General features: G+C 39.6%; 1 protein-coding gene across 1 annotated transcript in view; it reads left to right on the top strand.

Annotated features, from left to right (window-relative positions):
* Window positions 1-7,666, top strand: part of LOC150079037 (NADH dehydrogenase [ubiquinone] 1 beta subcomplex subunit 7-like) — a 41,316-nt gene extending 33,650 nt beyond the window's left edge. Inside the window, exon 3 of the mRNA XM_090382533.1 lies at window positions 6,427-7,666. Coding sequence (XP_090238659.1) covers window positions 6,427-6,526 — 100 coding nt within the window. The 3' untranslated portion in view covers window positions 6,527-7,666. The remainder of the gene's footprint in view (window positions 1-6,426) is intronic.
* Window positions 7,667-25,920: the final 18,254 nt, after the last annotated feature.

The raw sequence follows: 25,920 nt of genomic DNA, 5'->3' as shown, positions 1-25,920 counted from the left end.
CTTAGGATGTTACCAACAGAAAAATTCTAAATGGGCAGCATTCGAGTAATTAATCTTGGAATCTACTGGGCTTTTTATAGAAATACGAAATACTGTTCAAAGGTTAGGCCTAAATGGATGTCGGATGAAATAATGAGACTCATAGCAGAGAAGAAAAATACATGGGAGTCATAAAAATTATTAGGCGACTTCTGCCAGACGCCTATGGTAGATGTAATCAAGTCGCAAAGGAAGTTAGGCAAGCAATGACAGATTACAAGAAACCTTTGGCGAAGGATGCAAAGAAAAACAGAAAATACTTATTTACTTAACGTAAACTCTAGAAGGAAGGGGATGAATCTAATTGGTCCACTTGATATCAATGGTTCCACTGTTGATGATCCTGCTCTGGGCTGACAAACAAAATGAGTATTTTGCATCTACACTCACACATGAGGAATTCTGTACGGAAGTGGTGGCCAGAATTTTATCAAACTCTCACGGGGGAGCTAAATGATTTTGAAATAACTGAGAGTAAAGCAGAGGAGAAATTGTTGAAGTTAAACATAAGAAAAAGCACCTTGGCCATTTTTGGGATCTATCCAGTTGTATTAAAGGAGGCAGCAAAGGAAGAAAGCAAACTCTTAGGCATAATTATGAGAGAATCCTGGGACTCAGGGGAACTGGAAAGGAGATGTGCTGGTCAGATGAATCCAAATACCTGGTGCAACATGCCAGTGGATGCCTTCGTTTGTGTGCTGCAAGCAACATGAGTCTGTGGACCCATTGTGTGCAGTACCCATTATCCAGGCAGGGTGGTGGTTGCTTAATACGAGGCATGTTTTTCTGGCAAGAACTAGGTCCTCCCTAGTACATGTGAACCAATGGTGATGTGTACTGCCGGTGTTTAGGAGACCATGTGCCCTGGGTGATTCCATGTCAAGTGACCTAATTTTGAAGATGGTCCATGCCCGACCATCTTCAATTTTTGTTGAAACTTGGTGTAGATGGTTAAACAGGTTTCAAATGAAGCTGTGCAAAAATTCAATTCAAAATATAGTATGCTTGAGGCACCAGCACCTTTTTTGTGGAGGTCACTTGTGTTGTGCAAAGCAAATCACATAAAATTTTCAGTTTTAAGTGTTACTGTTGCACAACATTGAGAGGTAGTGCTCTGAAACTTGGTATACCTAGTTAACTTTTGGCAGAGAATGCAAAACTTTTGGTGACCAGGCTCAAAAACCTTCACATTTTTTACAATGTGGTCTAAAGCTGGCACCAAAAATTTGTCTCGACAAATTTAAGCAAGACTTTTGAAAGTCGTAATTTTGAAATAAAAACCTTTGGTACCTTCTTCTTTGAGTATTCCATTTAACCTCTGCATGAATTCAGCCTAACTAAATATGAGCTCTTATATTTGTTTGCTGGCTGAGATATTTTCCTTCAAAGATAGACTCAGAATTTGAAAGTCAAAATTTGACCTCTTTTGATGCCTTGAAACCTGGCATTGCATTTTTCTGTTTGGCAATGTATGTTTGATCTGGCATTTTTTTCCAATATAGAGCAGTCTCGTCAACGTTAAAAATTTGCTGCATTGAATAGCTGCTTTCATCAATAATTTTTTTCCAACACATCACAAAATTTCTCTGTAGCTGCAGAATTGGCACTGGCAACTTCACTGCATACTTTAACGTTTGGGAAACCAGTGCAATGCTTGAATCTATTAAATCACCCTTTGCTTGCCACGAACTTGGGTGCCGACCGGGCTAGCCGAGTGGGTAAAGTACCTGCCCGGCAACCCAAAGGTCGCGGGTTCGATTCCCGCCTCGGGCTTGGATCAAAGTACTGCAAAAACCTTGGGAGGTGCAATATGGCCACAGAAGCCGGATGCGCCAACAACTACCAAATCAAAAAAAAAAAAAAAAAAAAACGAACTTGGGTTGGAGTACGTTGTACTTATCCTTAATATCTTTATAAATACAGGGTTGTTAAAATTAAAGTATCCATATGTAGAGCCCTCTGCAGTGAGTTCTAAAGCTCGTACTGAAGATAAATTTGGACAACAGGTACAATAAAGAATGCACTCACCATTTATTGGAAAAAAAAAATTTGTTACAAAATTTGTCACTATATGGTGCTGTGGCAATACAAATCACTTGAACAGCGCTACAATTGTTCAATGCATCCTCCAATTTTTGTCAACAACAGTTTCCATTCGAAGAACAGCATTTCTACAGCAGAACGTAGCATGTCAACTGGAATAGCCAGCACATGACGTCTAATTCTGTCCTTCAGATCTGCCAGAGTTTTATAACTTTCCCGATACACTTGGTTCTTCAAAAAAACCCCACAACCAGATGTCACATGGGGGTGAGGTCCGGTGAGGTGGCCAAGATATCTGGAAACAACGGCTGATGACCGTTGGGTCGAGGTGTGGCGCCCACACCACATGGAAGAACGCTGCCCCTCTATGTTACCAGGCAGTACTAGGAGGTACATGACTCTCATCAAACGGTGAAATACCACCACTTTGCTTATTGGAGGCTTGAAGTGGTGGAACCCATGTTTAGTCTCTAGAGCTAAGTTCGAGTCAACCCTTCCCTATCTCTTCCATCATGCAGTATGATTGATGACTTTTGAGGTTATGATGAATATCGTGGCGAGATCCAATATTCCTTACATTTCGAGGGTACAGCTCCAAAACGGTGTTCGCAGGCCGGCCGCTAGTTAGTACACCGGACCGAACCTATTTGTAACTCTCTACGAGGCTTCCAGATCAGCTAGTATATAATCTTGCTACCTCTACTCTGCCAGCTAGTGACTGGAGGGAGTCCGAGTAGTGTGTATGCGGGGAGCATTGTCGAGGCCATGTTATGTCAAGGATCTGAGTATATTCTTACTACGTGTACGCCATATCCAAAAATTTCATTACTTCATACAGCATGTCCCACCCACTTTTTATTACTATTGAATACACCATGAATTGTCAAACTAATAGAGCAAGCTTATCTGTGAAACGATCTAAACCTCCCAAGCACTTCCTAATTAATTTCGCAAATATACGTGGTCTCAATTCTAATCTCAACGATGTCCATTTCCACTTGCAGTCTGCCAAACCCCATGTATTTTTTCTGACAGAATCTCAGTTATCGGTTGATTCAACTACTGCTCATCGCAGATGCCCAAATTATTCTCTGTATGATTCCTTTCGCCTCAAAGTGCATATGTCTGTTCTGATATTCCCTGTCAGAGATTTGGCAATTTGGAATCTCCTCATTTTGATCTTCTCTGGCTTAAAATCTCTCTACCTCATTTTGTCAAATTCATTTGTTGTCTCTACCGTTCTCCCAACTCCACTAATCACTTGGACCTCTTTGACTTCCTCTCTTTGCAACTTGACTTTCTCCAGTCCAACTTTCCTAACAGTGAGGTAATTTTCCTTGGTGATTTTAATGTTCACAACTCCAGCTGGCTTCCGTTTTCTAGTCACACCGACCCAGCAGGTCGAGATGCTGAGGCTTTTGCAATTACTAATGACCCAGCACAGATTGCTTCATTTACCTACAAGAATACCGGACAATCCTAATCATACAGCCAATACGCTTGATCTTTTTCTCACAAACAACCCTTCTAAGTACACGGTCGAAGTGAGGGGTCCTTTTAGGCACTTCAGATCAAACAACCTCGGGTTGTTTGGCATTACAAGAATGTAAAATGGGATGACCTGCGAGACTTCTTTTCTTCTTGTCCTTGGTCAGATTACTGTTCCAAAACTTCTGATGTCAACGTTTGCTCAGCTCATGTCAGTGAAATTATTCTTGCAGGAATGGAATCCTTTATCCCACACTCCACTTTAAAATCTCATCCTTTATCTAAACCTTGGTTTTCCAATAAACGTGCTAAGGCTGTTCAAGAGAAGAATGTTGCATATCGTAACTGGCTTGTTTCTAATTCTCCAGTTTCATTTTCTGCCTACACCAAACCTAGCGACAATTGTAAAGCAGTTATTAATCAGTCCAAACTAGAGCTTGAACAGGCTAAGAGTAGAAAACTTGCTTCTTGCCCTAATGGTAGCCGAGCATTCTGGTCTCTTGCCAAAGCTATTGGCCGCAACTTTTGCCTATCTCTGCTCCCACCTCTGTCCAAACCAGATGGTTCTGTTGTCACTTCAGCCAGGGTTAAAGCTGACCTGCTAGCATCCCATTTTTCTTCCAGCTCATGTATTAATGAACTTGTTAAAACACCTACCACCATTCCTATCATGCTCCATTCAATGCCTCCTGTGGTTTTCCGTCAAAAGGATATCAGAAGGATTTTGATGAATCTTGAGCTAAGAAAGCTCCAGGTCCTGATGGTATTTCTCCACTTGTTCTCAAAACCTGTGCTCCTGAACTTACTCCTATTCTTTACCGCCTTTCTTCACTTTCTTATTCCAAAGGTGTTTTTCCTTCTGCTTGGAAATTTGCTCATATCCAGCCAGTTCCTAAAAAGGGTGACAAATCCCTCCCATCCAATTATCATCCCATTGCAATTACTTCTACTCTTTCTAACGTAATGGAGAAATCAATTAACCGCCAACTCTTAAACTACCTAGAAATCTTCTGTCTGATCAACGATTGCCAGTATGGATTCCATCAGTGTCGATCCACTGGTGATATTCTGGCTTATGTTACCCATTTATGGACTAATTCAATGGAAAGGTTCGGTGAAACACAAGTAGTTGCTCGTTACATCTCAAAGGCTTTTGATCGTGTTTGGCATAAAGGTCTTCTAAACAAACCTCCATCTTATGGTTTGCCAACTGGTTTTAGTAATTGGTTATCCAGTTTTCTCTCTGATCGCTCACTGAGGGTGATGGTAGATGGCTCTCTTGTCTTCTAACTTCTCCACTAATGGCGGTGGAGAAGGTTCAGTTCCCCCAAGGTTCAGTTCTTTCCCCCAATCTTTTCCTCTTGTATATTAATGACATTCTTCCATTGACTGGAAATCCTAACCGTAGTTTTGCCGATGGTAGCACATTGCATTCCACTTTCCATTTTGAGAAACCTTGTCCTGGTGAATCAGCTTCAACTTCTGGAAAATATGCTACCAATTCCTTAAATGCTAATCTTCAGGTAATTCTCCAGTGGGGCAAAGACAACTTAGTTGATTTCAACCCTTCTAAAACTCAGTCTTGTCTTATATCTCGCAAAAAGGATTCTTCTTCTCCTATGCTTATATTTAGTGACACTCCGATTTCTAGGCAAAATGATATATCTCTTTTGGGGATTACCCTGACTTCTAATCCCTCTTGGCACAAGCACATTACAAATATTGCTTCCTCTGTATCTAAAAAAACTTGGTTTTCTCTTTCGCTCTCGGCGTTACTTTTCTTTCAAACAGCTGCTCACTCTGTATAAATCGCAAATCCTCCCTGCCATGGAATATTGTTCCCACATCTGGAGTGGTGCCCCCCCAAAACCTCTCTCAGACTTCTTGATTCCATTCAGAAGAGGGCAGTTAGGTTAATTAATGATTCCTCTCTAATAGTTTCTCCACTCGCTGTCTCATAGTTTCTGCTGCTTGCCTTTTCTACAGATACTTCCATGGGCACTGTTCTTCTGAATTTTCTTCTATAATTCCCACTCTCTCTTTCAAACCAGTCCGAACATGTGCCGCCACCAGCCAACATCCATTTACTGTCCAATTTCAAACCCACAGAACCAACTTTTCATCTTCCTCATTTATTCATTCAACTGTTGTTTTCTGGAACAACCTTCCTTCATACATATTTCCTGAAAATTACAATCTACAGAAGTTCAAGTCCAATGTCAACAAATATCTTCTTTCGTCTTCTCAACCTCCAACCCAAGCACGGTACTAAGTACTATAGGTTCTAATACCTCTCGTGTTCGGGGTTCACATAAAAAAAAAAATATATATATAAATTATTGTGGCTGGTTGTTTTGAGTAAGTAATAAAGCAAAACTTACTTTCGCTCGTGTGCGAAAAAAAGTATGGTCTTTCTTTTTTTGTACTTCATTCTGTAATATAAACAAACTAACCTCATGGTTTATTACTTAATCAAAACAACCAGCCAATCATTTGTGAATAAAATTTAACTCTGAAATATTGCTGCATAGCAAAAAATGAAATGTCTTACATGCTTCAGGTTCTACCTGAATAGTAGTCTTTTGGTGTCCCAAAACAGGACTTTAATGAATTTGTTTCACTACCTATTTTTAGAATTAAATTTAATTAAAATTTAAATAAAATTAATTTCTTGTTTATTATATATGCATAGTGTATAAATTATGTACTTTAGCTGTTTTTCTTATATATATTTTAAAATTTGTGAATTTTTATATACGCCTTAATAAAGTATCTTTTTCCTGTAATTTCATTTTTATTATATTTTTTAAAAAAAAAATTAATTATAACCACTCTTCATTAATTTTGTCTCCCCAGTTATATTCTTAGAATGAAGGAATTTGAAAGGGAAAAAAGATTGTTACAACGTGAAGCTAAAAAGAAAGAAAAACAATTCAAAGAAGAAATGAATGAATGATGTTCTTTGTATCTTTTATTGACTGCTGATTACAATAAATAATGTAAAGGTAGTATGTTTATTAGATTAGCTCTTTTCTAAAAATATAGGAAAGAGAACACTTACTTTTCCAGAAATACCAAAATGTTAATTTTGATATTTAGATATTTATACAGTTCTCTGTTTTGAAGTGCATGAATGTGCATTTTCTTTCAAGTAGCTTGAAGTTTGAGGGTAACACTGTTATATTGCAATAGTTTGTATTATGTGGCAAAATAATAAATTTCAATCAGTGCTTATGGCATTCAAAAAATAAAAAGTTAATCATTTTAATATTCAGTTCTCATAGTCTTTCATCTAGAATTAATTGCTAGCATACCAACATTTTAATCCAGTCTTCAAGCAGGTCCATTGCCAGATTTTGGAATGACAACCTTTTTGACAATTGTTTCTACTACTCAGTTGCTGTTGAAGTATATGCAGTAGGCTTTCAGTTACCTTGGGTCAGATTAACGAGGGCTCTACATCCCACCCACTAGAAGTCTAAGTTCATTACAGGTCTTGTTTGGTTACATTTTACAATTAGCATTAGTAGAGGCATACGTTGCAAGAAAGCACGCTTATGCAGCATCAGCCAAAAAGAAAGACCCCCCCCATTTTACCCCTCCATTCGTTCCAAATTGCCTGTCCAGCTCAGCCCTAAATTTATTTAGGCTGTTAGCTTCCACGTCAAAAGATGGAAGTCTGTTCCACCAATCAACTACCCGCTGGCTAAAGGCAAATTTCCACATATCTATTCTACAATTTGAATCCCATCAGCATTAAGCTTGCACAACCCATTCAAGGCCTTATATACCTCAATCAGGTCACCTCACAGGTGCCTACTCTCCAGGCACTTCAATTTGCAGAACTTAAGCCTTTCTTGGTAAGAGCACCCGTTTGTTCCCCTCACCAATTTTGCTGCCCTTCTTTGTACTCATTCTAGCAACTCTACATTCTTCCTAAAACGAGGCCTCCAGACCTGTACACAGTATTCTAGGTGTGGCCTGACCATTGACTTGTATAACGGGATAATCACCTCCCTGTCCCTGCTAGCAAAATTCCTGTATATCATTGACAAGACCCTATGTTTGTTTGTTTGTTTGTTTGGTTTTAGGAGCATTAGGAACTAAGGCCATATTGCTCTGGGGATATGCGGTGGTCATTTCCTGACCTTTCCGCATCCTCCGTATTTGGTGGTCACGGGCTCGAACCCCGGTCTAATCAAGAAGCGTGTGCTATGCACTGCTGCACCTGGCTACAGAGGGGCCCAACAAGACCCCATGACCTGCCCTGGCAGTCCATCTGCACTGCTCAGCGAACTTCATATTTGACAGCACAATTACTTCCAGGCTCTTTCACTTTCCACTTCCCTGAGTTGGTATGTTTCTATTCGATTGTTGCTACCCATATGCAGTACTTTGCATTTGTCAATGTTAAACTTCAGTTGCCATTTCTCAACCCATTTTCCCAACTTATCTGCAAACTTGGACATTAAACCTGATATACCTTCATCAATATCATTGATAAATATACAAAACAACAATGGGCCCAACACCGAACCTACATTGGGAACTCAACTAATAACAATTGTCCATGAAGAGCAGTGTCCATTGATTACCACTCTGTTGTCTCCCACTCAAACATCCCTTTATCCATTGTAGCAACTTACCCTTAATGCCATACCTCTCCAATTTGTACAGCAGTCTTCCATCTGCAACAGTATCAACAGATTTCCTGAAATCTAAGTATATGATATCAAAATTATTTTTTTTTCAGTTCCTTTGTGACCACCTCATAGTATCCAATCAAATTAGTCAGACAAGACCTCACTTTATTAAACTCATGCTGTGTCTTAACTATTACTGCAGTCTTGTCTAGATGATTCTGCAATGCTTCTTTAACCAGAGATTCCATTATTTATCCCGGAACACAAGTTAAACTAACAGATCTGTAGTGCTTGTGTCACCTTTCTAAACTCCTTTGTGAATTTGTTATACATTTGCACACCTCCAGTCCATGGAGACCTCCCCTGAATCCAAGGAAGCTCTCATAATTATGGCTAAGGGTTTGCTTAATTCCTTTGCTGCCTCCTTTAATATAATTGGATAGATTCCGTCCACCCCAGGTGCCTTCCTTATGTTTAACTCCAACAATTTCTCCTTCACTTTGCTCTCAGTTTTTACAAAATAACTTAGCTCCCTATTAGCATTTGATAAACTTCTGGCACACCCCTCATTGAATAACTCATGTGTGAATGTAGATGCAAAATACTCATTCAGTTTATCAGCTACCTGAGCATGATCATCAATAGTCAACCCATCTATGTTAGGTGGTCTAATCTGATTCTTCACTGTCCTTCTAGAGTTTACATTAGTAAAGAACTCTTTGCTGTTTTTCTTTGCATCCTTTGCCAAAGATTTCTCATAATCTGCCTTCGTCTGCCTAACCACCTTTGTGACTTGATTACAGATTAGTTTATACCTGCCATAGGCTATGACTCCTAGTCTGTCACCTGATATTTTAAATGCATTCCATACATTCTTCTTCTCTGCCACAAGCCTCATTAATTCATCTGACATCCATTTAGGCCTAAACCTTGAACAGTATTTCTTAGTTGGAATGAAAAGCTTAGTAGCCTCCAAAATTAAGTCCTGAATGATTCCCATTTAGAATTCAACATTGGTGACATCATCAGTTGATCCCACTGTACAGAATTAAAAAAACTGTCTGAGACTGCTGTAGTCGCCTTTACGAAAGCGAAAGCCCTTCCCTTTAGCCTTGATGTTAGTTACATCTTAAAGTAATTCCCACATCAGCACATTGTGATCACTGTAATCCAGTGGTTCCTTTATCTGCAAATTCTTAATGCATGAATAATCACTGCTGATAATCAGATCAAGAGTATTACTCCCTCTGGTTGCCTCTCGAACATGTTGCTGTAGAAAATAGTCATCCAGTAAATCCACAAAAGTCTTGTTAGTGTGCAAGTGACCAACCCACAAGTTCCAGTCAATATCTGGAAAGTTAAAATCCCCCATTATAAGACTTTCTGATTTACTGGCACACTCTATTTCTGTGCACAATTGTTTATTATACTCATCAATTTCATTAGGCCTATAACACACACCTACTTTCATTTTTCCTTTCCCAGTGCTTATTTCACACCAGACAGACTCAACACTGCCTTGTCCACCAACATCAATTGGATGCACTTCCTTAGATTTTATGTGTTTCTTAACTAATAGCATAATCCCATCCTCCCTTCCTGTCCTATCTATCCTTTCTGTACCCATTGTACTCCCCAAATTCCAATTCTACACTGCTTATCAGAGACGTGGTGCGACACCACGTCTCTGATATCCCAACAGTATCTGCCTTTGATGTCTTGACTAGCACTTCAAGCTCATCAAATTTATCAACTATACTCCTAGCATTGGTGTACATGCAAGTATACATGCACCTGTTCCTACTCTTAGTTACCCTAACACAGCCCACGTACTTGTTTCACTATGACTCCTAGCAGTCCTAGAAATCTCCATTACCTTGCTTTCCAGGTTGCTGCTCATTCTAATAGAAGAAGTGCAAGAATCACTTTTGTCTCTTCCTGCGGCCACTGTTTACTTTTTAGTCTGTGTATCCCCCAAGCTAGCAGTTTTCCGACCCACCTAACACTGCCTCGATAACACGAGCAAATATTCTTGCACCTTTTCTATTTAAGTGTACCCCATCCCTGTAGAAGCAGTCTCTTCTGTCAACAAGCACAGACCAGGTTGAAAAAAATTCTACCCCTTGAGCCTTACATAATCTCTCCAGGGCCAAATTGATCAACAAGGCTCTCATCATATACTCCCTCCTATCGTGTCTGGGCAGAATTGCAGACACTTTCACATTCAATATTCCTCTAGACAGAACTGCTGAGTTTGCTTTCTGCTGACTAACTCAATCTAGTCATATTTCAATAATCCTTCAGTTTTACTACTGTAGGTTAATTTTAACATTCTTGTTAAGAGTTTTTTTAATTGCATCCCTGAGCATTCATCATGTTAAAGCAGTAAAGGATTGTTGCCTCTCTATCAAACAAAACCTTTAGCTTGTTAATTAGAGGAGCAGATAAGTGATGTAGGTAGATGTTTGCTTCCTTACATTATTTGCTACTACCAATATTACGTAAATAAATTTACATTTTTGTAACATATGAGTTTTTCTTTCATTTTGTTGATTACCTGGTTATATTTATTTCCAGTCACCCAAGATAATTGTGAGCCTACTGTGTATAATTTTCAGTTGGATACTTCATTGCTTAAAATGAGGTATGCATTTAAAGAAGAATTTTGGTTAGTACAGCTAGGAAAGCAATAAATATTTTCCACATTAAAAATATTTACTAATTTCTTAGCCTTATGTGGAATCTGTGGTACTAATACTGTAATGTTTCTGAGTTCTTCTGTGGTGGGTGAGCCCACATAAATTGAATGAAATCTTCAGTTAATGTATAAATTAGAGAAAAACCTCTAACAAATTGAAACTTTAAAATTACTACCATTTTTAATATAAATACACTGTCATATAATTTAGTGCAATAGCATTATTTGTATACACAGTAAACCAACTGAAGTTGTGCAATGGCATCATTATTTGAGATCTCATATTGTGAATTCCTTCACAACAAGTGCCTGTCTCATTATACCTCAAATAACTAATATTTCCCCAGTAGACAAGACTATTCTTACTTATTCTCAGTTGTACCCATTGAGAGATAAATAAAAATAGCCAGGCTTAATGCTTAATGGCCAAATAGGCCATTTCAGGGCTATTTGGCCCCTCATTGGTGAGTGGGTAGGTATCCCCAGTGGTATAACAGCTGACAACCCAGTTGTGAATTAATTTTACAATATGAGAGATGGCAAGTAAGGTGTAGCCCTAAATCTTATATATATATATATATATATATATGTTGGTTTATATATTAATATTACGTTTAGATGTATGTATTCTTTTGTATTTTAATTTTGCTACAGATAAAAATTTTCATCAATAATTTGTCATGAAAATTCATTATCATTAAGCATTAAACTTCTAAACCTAATATTTATAGGCCATGTGGAATTAAGATGACCTAAATAAGCTAGATTAATGACCAGAATTGTATGAACACTAATGCCTATATGTAAAAACCACCAATAATAGGTAACAATCAAAAATTCGAACAATTAGAACAATTAGAACAAAACGAATATATATATATATATATATATATATGATTTAGGGCTAAAAAGCTTCAAACTGCAAGAAGAGTTTGCTGTCATTTAAGTTAGTGCAATAGTATAATTTCTATACCCAGTAAACCAACAAAAGTTGTGCTGTAGCATCATTAAATAACATTTCGTATTGTGAATTGCTGTTATACCATCAGGGCACCTACCCACTCATCAATGAGGGGGTCAAATAGTCCTAAAACAGCCATCCTTGGGGGTGGTACTCACTGAGAATAAGTAACAACAGTCATCTCTACTGGGGAAGGGTTACTTATTCGAGATATAATGAGATAGGTAACTCATTGTGAAGGAATTCACAATATGAGTGTTTTGTAACAATGTCACTGAACAACTTTGGTTGCTTTACCATGGGATAAATTCCATACAGGATAAATACCGTGTATGGAATTTATCCAATTGAATTTACCTATATGACAATGAACTCGTCTCATTTTTAGTGCTAAATTCTATATGTATCAAATTACATGCTACTTGACATCTCTTATATTGTAAAATTAATTCACAGTTGGGTTAGCTGTTACACCATTGGGTTACCTACCCACTCACCACTGAGGGACCAAATAGCCCTGAAACGATCTGTGTGGTAGTACCCACTGAGAATAAGTAACGGTAGTTTTCTATACCAGAGAAGTGTTATTTATTTTAGGTATAATGAGACAGGCAACTTGTGAAGAAATTCACAGTGTGAGATGTTATGCAATGATGCCACTGCACAACTTTGTTTGGTTGGTTTACTGTATATATAAATGATACTATTGCACTAACTTATATGATGGCAAACTCTTCTCACAGTCTGAGGCTTTTTTTGCCCTAAATCCTATATTTATACATACTTTAAATAAATTAAAATATCCATTTAAATTACAAAGTATTTCTAATTTAATTTAGATTACTTGTAACTATTACAAGATTTATTAGAGTTTCAGGAACGAATTTGTAAAAAAAATCTGAACATTGAATAAGGTAAAGTAGATTTTTGTTTTGCCTCTAGAATGTTTAGAATTTTTTTTATTTAAAGTAGGTGGAAAAAAGGTTGCATATACACAAAGCTTTATTTTTTATCTATTGTTGATGTTAGTTATTTAGTATTGTCGTTTTTTGAACAGAGATCTACAAACTTTTGTTTTTGTTGAAGAAATTAGCCTTAAGAGATTACAGAGCCAATTGTTGAAGCATATGATGAAAAAATCATAGTAGAATATTTGATTAGAATATTTGATACAAGTGCTTCAAAAATGATGCCAGGTTTAAGAGACCTTATACAGTAAACTCTCACTTGACTGGACCAAAGTTTAACATACACTCATAAGCCAAAACATGATTACTCCTGTCTCCATAAGTGGATGCATCCCACAACACCTAGGAGTGACATTACTGACCAGTGGAGTGCATATAGTGACAGCATGGATAGTGCCTGTCAGTATGACGCCCAACACTGGGGAAAAAAGGGAAGGACCTAATGCAGTTTGAACAGGGAATAATTTGCAGCATTAGAAAGGCAGCATCTCAGCAACTGCAGGCATTGTTGGTTCTTTGAGAATTGCTATGCTGGAGGTGTTGCAGGAATGGCCTGAAGAGTATACAGTAAACTCTCACTTGACTGGACCCAAGTTTAACATACACTCATAAGCCAAAACATGATTACTCCTGTCTCCATAAGTGGATGCATCCCACAACACCTAGGAGTGACATTACTGACCAGTGGAGTGCATATAGTGACAGCATGGATAGTGCCTGTCAGTATGAAGCCCAACACTGGGGAAAAAAGGGAAGGACCTAATGCAGTTTGAACAGGGAATAATTTGCAGCATTAGAAAGGCAGCATCTCAGCAACTGCAGGCATTGTTGGTTCTTTGAGAATTGCTATGCTGGAGGTGTTGCAGGAATGGCCTGAAGAGGGACACACAACTACCTCAAACATGCTGGGACAGGGAGGCAACCATAGGTTGACGGCAGTTGTCACATGCTGTCCGGAACAAAGAGCACACCATCTAGTAGGTAGTGTATTAGCATTAGTAGAGGCATTTGATGCAAGAAAGCAAGCTTATGCAGCATCAGCCAAAAAAAAAAAAAAAACCACTTCCACTTCGCCCCTCTGTTCGTTCAAAATACCTGTCCAGCTGAGCCTTAAACTTATTTAGGCTATTAACCTCCATGACAAGAGATGGAAGTCTGTTCCACCAACCAACCACCCGCTGGCTAAAGGCAAATTTCCGCACGTCTATCCTACATCTGTCTTTCCTCAATTTGAATTTATGCTCTCTCAGGTGATTATTCTGAGCTAGAGGAAGAATCCCATCAGCATTGAGCATGCTCAAACCATTCAAGGCTTTATACACCTCTATTAGATCACCTCGCTTGCGCCTAGTCTCCAGACACTGTAATTTGCAAAACGTAAGCCTTTCTTCGTAAGAGCACCCCTTTGTTCCATTCACTAATCTTGTTGCCCTTCTCTGTACTCGTTCCAGCAGCTCTACATCCTTCTTGAAATGAGGCCTCCAGACCTGTATACAGTACTCTAGGTGTGGCCTGACCATTGCCTTATACAAGGGAATAATCACCTCCTTATCCCTGCTGGAAAAATTCCTGTATATCATTGACAATACTCCATGAGCTACTCTTGCAGCCCGTCTGCACTGCTCAGAGAACTTCATATCTGCCTGCACAACTACCCCCAAGTCCCTTTCATTCTCTACCACTGTCAGTGTAGTACCACAGAGTTGATACGTTGCTCTGGGGTTGCTGTTTCCCATGTGTAGTACTTTACATTTGTCAATGTTAAACTTCATTTGCCACCTCTCAGCCCATCTGCTCAACCTTTCCAGATCCTGTTGCAGCAGCATAGTGTCAGTAGTGTCCTTGACAACCCTGCTAACCTTTGTATCATCTGAAAACTTGGACATTAAGCTTGATATACCATCATCAATATCATTTATAAATACAGAAAACAATAATGGACACAACACTGAGCCCTGAGGGATTCCACTAATAACATTAGTCCACGATGAGCAGTGTCCATTGATTACCACTCTCTGTCTTCTCCCCCTCAACCACCCCTTTATCCATAGCAGCAATTTGCCTCCAATGTCACACTGCTCCAATTTTGTGTAGCAGTCTTCCATGTGCAACAGTATCAAAAGCCTTTCTAAGATCCAAGTATATAATATCAAAGTTATTCCCTGCATCCAGTTCTTTTGTGACTGCATCATAGTATCCAATCAAATTGGTCAGGCAAGACTTCCCCTTAACAAAACCATGCTGTGTCCGAGCTATAACTGAAGTCTTGTCTAAATGATCCTGCAGTGCTTCTTTAACCGGTGCCTCCATTAATTTTCCTGGAACAGAAGTTAAGCTCACAGGTCTATAATTACTTGTGTCAGCCTTTGATCCTCCTTTGTGAATTAGGGTCACATTTGCACATTTCCAGTCTATGGGTACCTCCCCTGAGTCCAAGGAAGCTCTCATAATTATGGCTAAAGGTTTGCTTACTTCCTTTGCTGCCTCCTTTAATATAACTGGATAGATCCCATCCTCCCCGGGTGCCTTTCTTGTGTTTATCTTCAACAATTTCTCCTCCAGTTTACTCCCAGTTATTTCAAGATTCTGTAGCTTACTGCTAGAGTTGAATACACCTCTGGCATTCCCCTCGCTGAATAACTCCTCATGTGTGAATGTCGATGCAAAATATTCATTTAGTTTGTTAACTACCTCAGCAGGATCATCAACAGTTGACCCATCAATATCAAGTGGACCAATCTGATTCATCCCCTTCCTTCTAGAGTTTACATAAGTAAAGAACTCTTTGCTGTTTTTCTTTGCATCCCTTGCCAAGGATTTCTCGTAATCTGCCTTTGTAACTATGATAGATACATAACTTGTATCTATCATAGGCTTCTGTGTCATTTGTTAATTTGTAAGTATCCCATGCATTTTTCTTCTCTGCCATATGCCTCATTAGTTCATCTGACATCCATTTTGGCCTAAACCTTGAACAATATTTCTTAGTTGGTATGTAAAGCCTAGTAGCTTCCAAGATAAGTTCTTTGAATGCTTCCCATTTTGAATTTGCTGTTGGTAACATCATCAGTTGGTCCCACTGTATAGAATTTAAATACTGTCTCAGTCCATCGTAGTCACCTTTACGGAAGCAATAACCCTTCCCTTTACCCCTAATGGTAGTTACCTCTTTGAGTAAATCCCACTTCAGCATACTGTGATCACTGCCACCTAGTGGTTCATTTATCTGCAGATTCTTAATGCATGAAGAATCACTGCTGATAATCAAATCAAGAGTATTATTCCCTCTAGTTGCCTCCCGATCATGCTGATGGAGAAAACAGTCATCCAATAAATCCACAAAAGCCCTGCTAGTGTGTGAGTGACTAGCCCCCAAATTCCAGTCAGTATCTGGGAAATTAAAATCTCCCATTATAAGACTCTCTGATTTACTGGCCCACTCTATTTCCCTGTACAGTTTCTTATTATACTCATCAGAGTCATTAGGCCTATAGCACACTCCTCAATTTTGATCTCCCAATGCTTATGTCACACCAAACTGACTCAACACTGCACTGTCCAGCGATGTCGACTGGCTTCACTTCCTTGGTTTTTATGTGTTTCTTAACTAATAGCATAACCCCTCCCCCCTTCCTATCCTGTCTATCCTTTCTGTAGACGTTGTACTCCCCAAATTCCAGTTCTGAATCCCTTATATCTGTGTGACACCACGTCTGATATCCCAACAGTATGTGCCTTTGATATTTTGAGCAATACCTCAAATTCATCAAATTTGTTTACTAAACTCCTAGCATTGGTGTACATGCAAGTATACCTGCACCTGTTTCTATTCTTAGCTACCCTAACACAACCCATGTGTTTACTTGTACCGCAATGGCTCCCAGCAGTCTCTGAAATATCATGCATCTTGTTTTTCAGGCTTCTGCTCATTCTAATAGAAGCAGTGCAAGAATCTCTTTCACCTCTGCCAGTGGCTACTGTCAATCTATTGGTCTTTGTCTCCCCCAAGCTAGCAGTTTTCCAACCCACCTAACGCTGCCTCGATAGCATCAGCAAATATTCTTGCACCCTTTCTATTTAAGTGTATCCCATCCCTGTAGAAGCAATCTCTCCTGTTAACAAGTACAGTCCAGGCTGAAAAAAATTCTACCCCTTGAGCCTTGCACAATCTTTCCAGGGCCGAATTGATCGACAAGGCTCTCATCATATACTCCCACCTATCGTGTCTGGGCAGAATTGCAGACACTTTGAAATTCAAGCCTAATTCTCGGCTTTTGTTCAACAGTGACCTGTACTTGTTAAGTAATTCTGCCGGTCTCCTACTCTTAATATCATTGGTGCCAACGTGTACAACTATATCACCTTTTGTGCCCTTAAAAGATGATATTCGCTCTACGACGTCATCAACCTTTGCCCCTGGCAAGACATACCCTGGTCCTGTTCCACCTATCCTTTTTACAAAGCATGTTCCCCGTTTCCCTGACAATAGAGTCACCAACAACTACTAGTTCCTTCGGGGCCAGCGCATTCTGCCTTGGGCGTTGCCTCTGTGTCACGTGATGCCCAAGTGCAAGCTCTGCCGTTGATGTGGGCAGTGAGAGCTTGATGGGCCCCTCAATTTAGTTTCTTCGAGGGCATCCACCCTGTCCTTCAAGCTCTCATATAGGCCCACAAGAATGCTGAGTTGTTGCCTGATATCGATACACTCCTTGCATCGCACACACACAAAGACATCCCCCATGGCAGTATCAAGTCCCGTACCCGATTGGTCTGCAAACATCAAGCAAACAGTGCATTTTATAAGGCTGTGAGTCAGAGGACAACTACCCCCCACAGTTCTGCTCTGAGCCACAGCACTTCCATTAGCTTGAGCCTTTTGCTTTGCTGCTCTGGTCCGAGTCATGATTCTATTTATTAATTAATTATGTTATGTTATTAATTATGTTACGTTTGTAATCTAAGTCGTTATATGTATTTATTTAAAAGTACAATTTAACTGCTAACGAAGTTCAACTAACGCTATCTAGTACGGTATATAACTATCGTATCACAAAGGCGGGAACTTACGAACTTTATATCTACGGACACTTAAGTATTAATTAACTTTCAAATCTCGCTGTCACAATTCGGAATAAACTAACGATCCTTACTAGGTCTATAAGCTACTTACAGAAATAATTCGATGTAAAAAATATTCAATCAAGTGGCTAATATGGCTAAAGAACTTCTTGTTCAGCGGAGTTGCAAACACGTGGATACCCTTACCGATACTTTTATGCAATTACAAGGCCGAGTAAAGAATAAATACACCAAATTAATCAGAAAATCACAAAATAATGTTATACTACTAAATTTAAATCAAAAGTTTTAGAAAAACTAATTTCAAATCAATAAATAAGAAAAATCCACTTAGCGGCTTTGAACACGACCGTCTCCTTTGAACACGACCGATTGTATTGTAGTGGATGCTCTTGTGGATAGGCCTACACAGTAGGTGACTTATTCGTGTATCCACGTTGACCAACTGTCTTCGACACCTCTTGCAGTAGACATGGGAGCACATTGTTCCTGGACATTGGACAACTGGTAAGAGTCTCCTGGTGTGGTAAATTAAGGTTCCAGCACCATCATGCCAGTGGATGGGTGTTTATTTGACAGCAAGCAGGAGAACAGCTGCAAGCAGACTGCACAACTAGATGAAAATAAACTGGCATCACTTGGGCCACTCCTTATCCCCATTGAACTCCCCTTTAGAAAGGTTTCACTGTAATTGGATTTTATTTCATGATAATGCTCCTGTGTATCATGTAGTAATTATTTCCGAATATCTTTTTAATTCTTTCAGGTGCCTCCGTAGCCAGGTGGGCAGGAGCAGCAATGCATAGCACACGCTTTCTGATTAGAGGGTTTGAGCCCGTGACCACCAAATACGGAGGATGCAGAAGGTTAGGAAATAACCACCACATATCCCCAGCCCGGATAAAGGGTAAGGGTTGGCGTCAGGAAGGGCATCCAGCCGTAAAAAAAAAAAATTTCATGCCAAAACAGTAAAAAAAAAATGCTGACCTCATATATAATGGGAAAGAGGCGAAGACAAAAAAAAAAAAAAAAACCTTTTTAATTCTTTCCAACTGTCTTATGATTAGCTTTTGTCCTCCATGAGGGTATAGTGGTTTCTATACTGTCATGAGTGTAAGAATTCCTGCAGGTGAAGAGGGATGTGCACACACAAAAAATGCAACTTTCCAATATGCCATTAGGTTGTTAATACTCTAAAACTTAATATCCTCCTCATTCACAGCCCTGGGTGCAAAGTGAATTCGAGGTCAAGCGATATTTCTGTAATCTTTAGAGTGCTCTTCAAAAACGACTAAAGTTATTTCTAAGTTCCTACTTTTCTGTTAGCAATCTTATTTTTAAAACTTTTCTATACTTGAAAAGCCACAAGTTAGAACGGAAAGGAAACCCACCTTTATTTATCCATATATTTCTAGTTCGCTAACCAACTAACGCCTTAACCGCTTGGTCTCCTAGTGGCACTGCTCCTACCTCCCCGTGGCAGGGCCAGAAACCTTGGTAGATATGTCCTCTTGTCAGGGGCTAAAAGGAGCAAACATGGCAAATACAGACCCTGTAGACATGGAAAATGACAACCCAAAGAGACAGACTGATCGGATGGAGCATCCCTGCCCATCATTCTTAATCTGCTCTTTAAGTAGTCAGCCTATGAGTAAATTGTCTCCCTTTGTCATACAGAAACATCTGGAAGGTATTGCAGGATCTCCCAAGATGTGAAGAAGAGACTGCAATCAGAAGACCTATTAACAGAAACCATGAACTAGACATTCTGAAAAGCTTTTACAACTAACAAGCTTTGCTGGTATTCCTGTAAAAATATCTCCTTGTGCAACCCTAAATTCATCTAAGGGTGTCATATCTAGTTGGGACTTATTAAATATCACTGAGGAAGAAATAACCCAAGAACTGCAGTGGCAGAATGTAATTGAAGCAAAAAGAATAATGATTAAAAAAGATAATCAACTGGCACCTACCAGAACTATTATTCTTACCTTCAATATGCCAAACTTGCCCTCCTCTGTAAAAGCAGATTTATTTTGTTGCATTCATCCCTACTTTGATGTTATAAATGCCAAAAGTATGGCCATTCTCAAACTGTATGTAGAGGAATTCTGTGTGCCCCAACTGTTGGTCCTCAGACCACATACAAAATGACTGTACAGCTACAATAAGGACCTGTTCAAATTGCAAAGGTGACCATCCTGCATATTCCAAGACGTGAAAAGTGGAAAATCGAGAAAAAAGTAGTAAAATACAAGGTTGAGAACAAAGTTAGTTGCCAAGAAGCTAGAAAATTAGTTGTACCAACTATAAACCAAAATATTACCTATGCAAATGCTGTAAAAAAAATATCAAGCAGTCTCCGTTAAAACATGTCACAGTTCCTACTAATAAATCAATTTCTTATTGGCATAGAAATGTCCTCTCTGAGCCACAACCAAGTGTAGGCAAGCAACAATCCAAGACTTCAGCCCAAGCAAATAATACTCCTCTGACAATCCGGCTGTATCTCCTCCAGTAAGTGATACCACATCTTGTATTACAAACTCAAATGCTATGAAAAATATTCAGGACACAACCACGGACATAGATGGCACATCTATATAGATCCTATTTTAGAAATCCATGCCAAAGAAGAAATGGACACTGGTCAACCAGTTTTCTTAAAAAAAGACAAACAAAAATTGGAACATCATAAACCAGTCACCTTCAAAAAGCAGTCAGAATCAGCTCCATCAACTAAACACAAATAATGCCTTGTATTTAACAATGGAATACAGAGGCTTTCATTGCAATACAGATATATCCAAGATCTAATTAATCGATTTTCTCCAGTTGCCCTTTGTCTTCAGGAAACTTACAAATTTCTCCTGCGATAAAGAACTATTGCCTTTATCGAAGAAATCATAATACAGCAAATGCTCCCCGTGGTGGTGTAGCAATCCTGATAAATTCGGCGATCCCGCCTAAACATATTCCACTTCAAACTGAAATAGAAGCTGTTACTGTGCGTATAACTTTCCATATTGCAATAACGCTAGTCTCGATATACTTACAGCCAAACCATACTGTGTAAAAGATCTTGAAGACCTCATACAGATACCTCCACCTCTGTATGCTATTGGGTTTCAATAGGCACCACCCCTTATGGTGCAATCCTAAATTAGATAGACAGGGTTGAAAGCTTTTTAGAGGCACTAAACCTCGCCATACTCAATACTGGCGTGTGCACGCACACACACGTTCAGCTCCCAACTGGACATACCTTAGCAATAGATCTCTCTATTTGTTCTCCAGTACTGGTACCAACCATAGAGTGGTGTGTTATTAGTGATCCTATGGGCAGTGATAACTCCCAATTGTATGCAACCTATTAATAGCACAGACTCCTCTAACTTTGCAGATATTGCACAACCCTGCAGAAAATGGAAATTTGCCTGAACAAACTGGGCAAAATTCCAGTCATCAATATCTTTAAATTAGGAAAAAATCCGTCTCCAGCCTATTGATGATGTGACAGAATACATCACATTGTGGCTAAAGACACAATACTACCATCAAATTCCCTGTGCCAAAAGCATAATTATTGGTGGAATGAGGAATGCACAAAAGCACAAACTAAAGCCTGGAATTTGTTTCGGCAAGATCCAACATCCAAGACAGCCAATCTGATAAATTTTAAGAAGTCAAATGCAAAAGCACATTTCATACAAAGGCAAGCCAAGAAAGAATCCTGGACCCATTTTGCATCAAGCATTAACAAAAACACTGACACCAAAATTAGAGAAGGTATGGCAAGTTTCCTACCGTACCTTCTCCAATCCTTTCCTGGGATGGGGGAGATTTGTCTAGTCCTTTAGATATTGCAAATGCTTTGGGCAATACTTTTGCTGAAGTCTCAGCACATTCAGCTTATATTCCATCATTCCAAAGAATTAAAAACACTGCAGAACAGTGTTCTATTAACTTTCAAACTGCCCTCCTTCTGCCATATAACAAACCTGCAATACTCTGAACTCTTGCATGCCATTGGAACAGCTCACGATGGTGCTGCCGGACCAGATGGGATCTATTATGTCATGCTACAACATCTTGTACATCTAATTATACTGCCTTATGACAAATGTTCTGACCTATCCTGTAACAGAAACGTTCCATATCTTCTGGTGAATGTCAGGTCCACTTGTGTGCAGATGTCGATAAGTTGCAATTTTCATATTTTTAAGAAGTGAGCCATGCTGCGGTAGACATGCAGCGGCGAGTTCCTCAGTAACAACAGGAAGGGCTGCTGTGGAGGTAGTATGGCTGGCCATTGAAGGCTGAAGGAGTGTCAAATGCCGAGAGAAATGCAGTTAGTTGTCATGCGGAATGTTGCTGGCTTGAAACTACACGGCTGCACGATATGTCACGATCGGAATATAGACAGCATCGTACGGCACCTGAATCGTTCTGCCCTTTAAACCCCTCGTCTCTTCTAATAACTCTGGCGAGTAGAATGACATAATTTTATACTTTACTTTTTAATATTTAAAATAAATAAATGCACAAGGCATAATACTTTAAGAGTTTGGTATCTATATTATATCGGTGTTTAGATACACCATAGATAACTCTTAATAAACTACAAAGTAGTTGTTGTAGGCATCATTTAGATACCAAATATAGATACCAAACTCTTAAAGTATTATGCCTTGTGCATTTATTTATTTTAAATATTGACATCTACACCTCTTGGCATCTCTCATATTGTGTGATTAACTTCACAACTGGGTCGTCATGTCTGCATTACCAGGGTACCTGCCCACCCACTGATGATCGGCCAATAGCCGTGAAACAGTGCTGTCTGGGTGGTGGTACTCTGGTACTCAACTGAGAATAAGTAACAATAGTCTTCTCTATTAGTGAAGAGTTACTTATTCGAAGTAGTGCAATATCATGGCAACTCGTCGTGAAGGCAGAGCACAATATGAGAAACAGCAAATGATGCCTACAACAACTACTTTGTAGTTTACTTTTTAAGTATTGTACGTGCAGGGGAAAAGACTGCCGATAATCCAGAAGTATAAAGTATAAAGTATAAAGCAACGATTGGCGATGATTTTTCCATGAAGCTGGATAATGGCGGATATGAATGTCAAATTTGCCTTTTATCATAACCACATTTGTCGGTGAACTTATGGAGAGAGTGCCATGTAGTGAGTTCAGATACCCTCAGTGCCCCTGGTTTGAATGGCTGTTCTGCTGGAGTCGCTTTAGTGATGACCACATCATCGACATAGGATTGCATAGACCTGTTGGGGAAGGAGGAAATCAGCCGTTCGTCTAAACATTCCAGGCATAGGGGGCCGATCCTTTCCAATAGCCTCTAGTCTCGGTCATGAAATTTGGTGGTATTTGGTATGTATGGCCAGCTTCCTGTAACAGAAGTGGCTAGGAAGGCAGTTATAGATTTCTTTGGAACATTTAGCAATGCCAGCCGACCTAATGACACTCGGCCATCAGACGAGAACTCACCTTAAAGTACAAAAATAGCAGTCAACTTCATTAATATTAACTTGTTTAGGAGATGGATGAAGACATCAACAGTGTAATGACCTGTCTTAAATCCAAACTGGTTGGCACTTGCCAAGTCATGTGATGAGTAGGTTGCAGTGAATGGAGATGAGGCAGCGCTCGTAGACCTTGCTCAGGATGGGAAGCAATGCAATAGGCCGTATGCCTTGTAAACATCTGCAGGGCGAGATGGATTCTTCGGAAGCAGTCTTAAATTAGCATGCTGCCGTCTGAAAGGGAATATGTCTTCAAAGAAGCAAAAATTGAAGAGTTGACCCCGCATGTAGCACAGTGAGAAACACCCCAGTTCGATTCCTGTTGATGAATGACGTGTTTTATTTATTTTTTTTGGGGGGGGGGGATTTTTCCACAATCTGGCTAAGTCAGTTCGTCTCAAGAGAGCCTAGAATGGTTTTTCCTTCCGAAAGTGAGTTTTTCGTCCAAATAGATCAAATCGACTGCAGAACACAAAATTTAGAGGGAGAATATATTAGCATTTTAGCATTAGCATTAGTTGAGGCATATGATGCAAGAAAGCAAGCTTATAGAGCATCAGCCAAAAAAAAAAAAAAAAAAAACATTTCACCCATCTGGTCGCTCCAAACGTTTGTCTAGTTCAGCATTAAATTTATTTAAGCTATCAACTTCCACAATAACAGATGGAAGTCTGTTCCACTAATCAACTACCCGCTGACTAAAGGCAAAATTCTGCACACCTATTCTACAACTGTCTTTCCTCAATCTGAATCTATGCCCCCTTAGGTTCTTAATCTGAGCAAGCGGAAGTATCCCATCAGCATTGAGCCTGCTCAAACCATTCAAGACCTTGTACACTTCAATCAGATCACCTCGCAGGTGTCTAGTCTCTAGATACTGCAACTTTCAGATTTTTAAGCCTCTTTTGGTAAGAGGTTTTCTCTCACCAATCCTTTGTTCCTCTCACCAATCTAATCTCATTGCCCTTCTGTACTCATTCTAGCAACTCTGCATCCTTCCTAAAATGAGACCTCCAGACCTGTAATGTGGCAATCCTCGCACAACTCAGTGCTTATATAAAACGGTTTCGCTCTAACACAGTTAGAGAATTTCGGTAAATCTCGCATAACAGGGTATTTTTGAGCTTTGTGTGGAAGAAAACGCTGTTATTCTGTTGGATGCAATTTTTCAACATTTCTTCTCTTTTTGAATCCCCGTTATTGACTTGCTAGTCAAAAAAAAAAAAAAAATACTGAGAAATCTTGTGGAAAAAATCTAGATTTCAAAGTTTTATTACTATTGTCTAGCACACCAGGCCATCCAGAAGATTTAAGTCATCCAAACGTTGAAATTGTGTTTCGACAACCACAGTTGTACTAGGTTAATACAACTTATTTCATTCAGCCATTAGATCAAGGCATTATATCCACCTATAAAACTCATTACATCAGATAATCGTTACAATGGATATTGGAAAAAATTGATTGAATCTATTGAAATAATGAAGGCATGGAAACATTTCACAATTGTGGAGTATATCACAATCATAACTTTATCGCTGAAAGAAGCAAAACTGTCAACAGATGCGTGTTGCAGAGTCAGTTCATTCGGGAAATGTGGTCAAACCGGCAGAAAACGGAATCGGTGCGATAGTGTAAAGTGTGCTTAGGGTCAAACGCCACCAGGTGTTTTCCCCATCTCCATGTAGTTTACATTGTGGGTGAACCAGTTGACTGGAAAAGCCAGAGATTTAAAAGTGTATGGATATTGTACATGTGTAGTGTTGTGTACCATTGTTCTTCTGGTCGTTTAGCCGCCATATCCCTACTGAGGCCCGACGTTGCCCCACTTTCGCCCCGTGGAGGCAGACCAGGTACCCACTAGTACGCAGTTCACTCTGGCAGGTCCTGCCACCTAATTTCCTGAGATTTCAGTGGCTAGGACTTTAAAAAAGAAAAGATCGCATACGCGTCGCGGAAGCGCTAGGGAGAAGTCCAAAATGTTCGGCGAAATTAATTTAGATTGGTGACTTTAGATAGATGCTGTCAGATAGAGTGGGGAGTAGGCTGAAGACTGGGGGGAGGTAGATAGAAATATGGAGTCGAAAGGGAAGGCAACTCCAGTTTACAGTGGGGCATGCCCATGCCCCACCAGAGGGAAAAAAGGGATGGCAAAATGGAGAGGAGACAGCAAAACCATCTCCCCTTCCCACGCTGGGAGAGGGGAAAAATAGTAGGCCAGACAAGGGGACTGGCCCAGATCGCCAATAGGGCATGGATGCAAGAGGATGCAGGCCAGGTGCCGTGGCAACAGAGTTGTGCCATCCGGGAACCTAGCGAGGGTGTTTCCATCCAAGGTTTTGGTCTAGGTTTGGTAGTGATTTATGTAAGTTCTGGTTACGTATTCACTCATGGAATACAAGTCCCGTCCGTTGTTCAGGGAGTTTGTCCTCGTCGATGGTGACTCCGTCCA

The sequence above is a fragment of the Mastigoproctus giganteus genome, chromosome 10 (assembly GCF_048544385.1).
Source record: "Mastigoproctus giganteus isolate SK-2022 chromosome 10, ASM4854438v1, whole genome shotgun sequence".
In the NCBI taxonomy this organism is placed as follows: domain Eukaryota; kingdom Metazoa; phylum Arthropoda; class Arachnida; order Uropygi; family Thelyphonidae; genus Mastigoproctus; species Mastigoproctus giganteus.
This window is presented reverse-complemented; position numbering and strand designations above follow the sequence as displayed.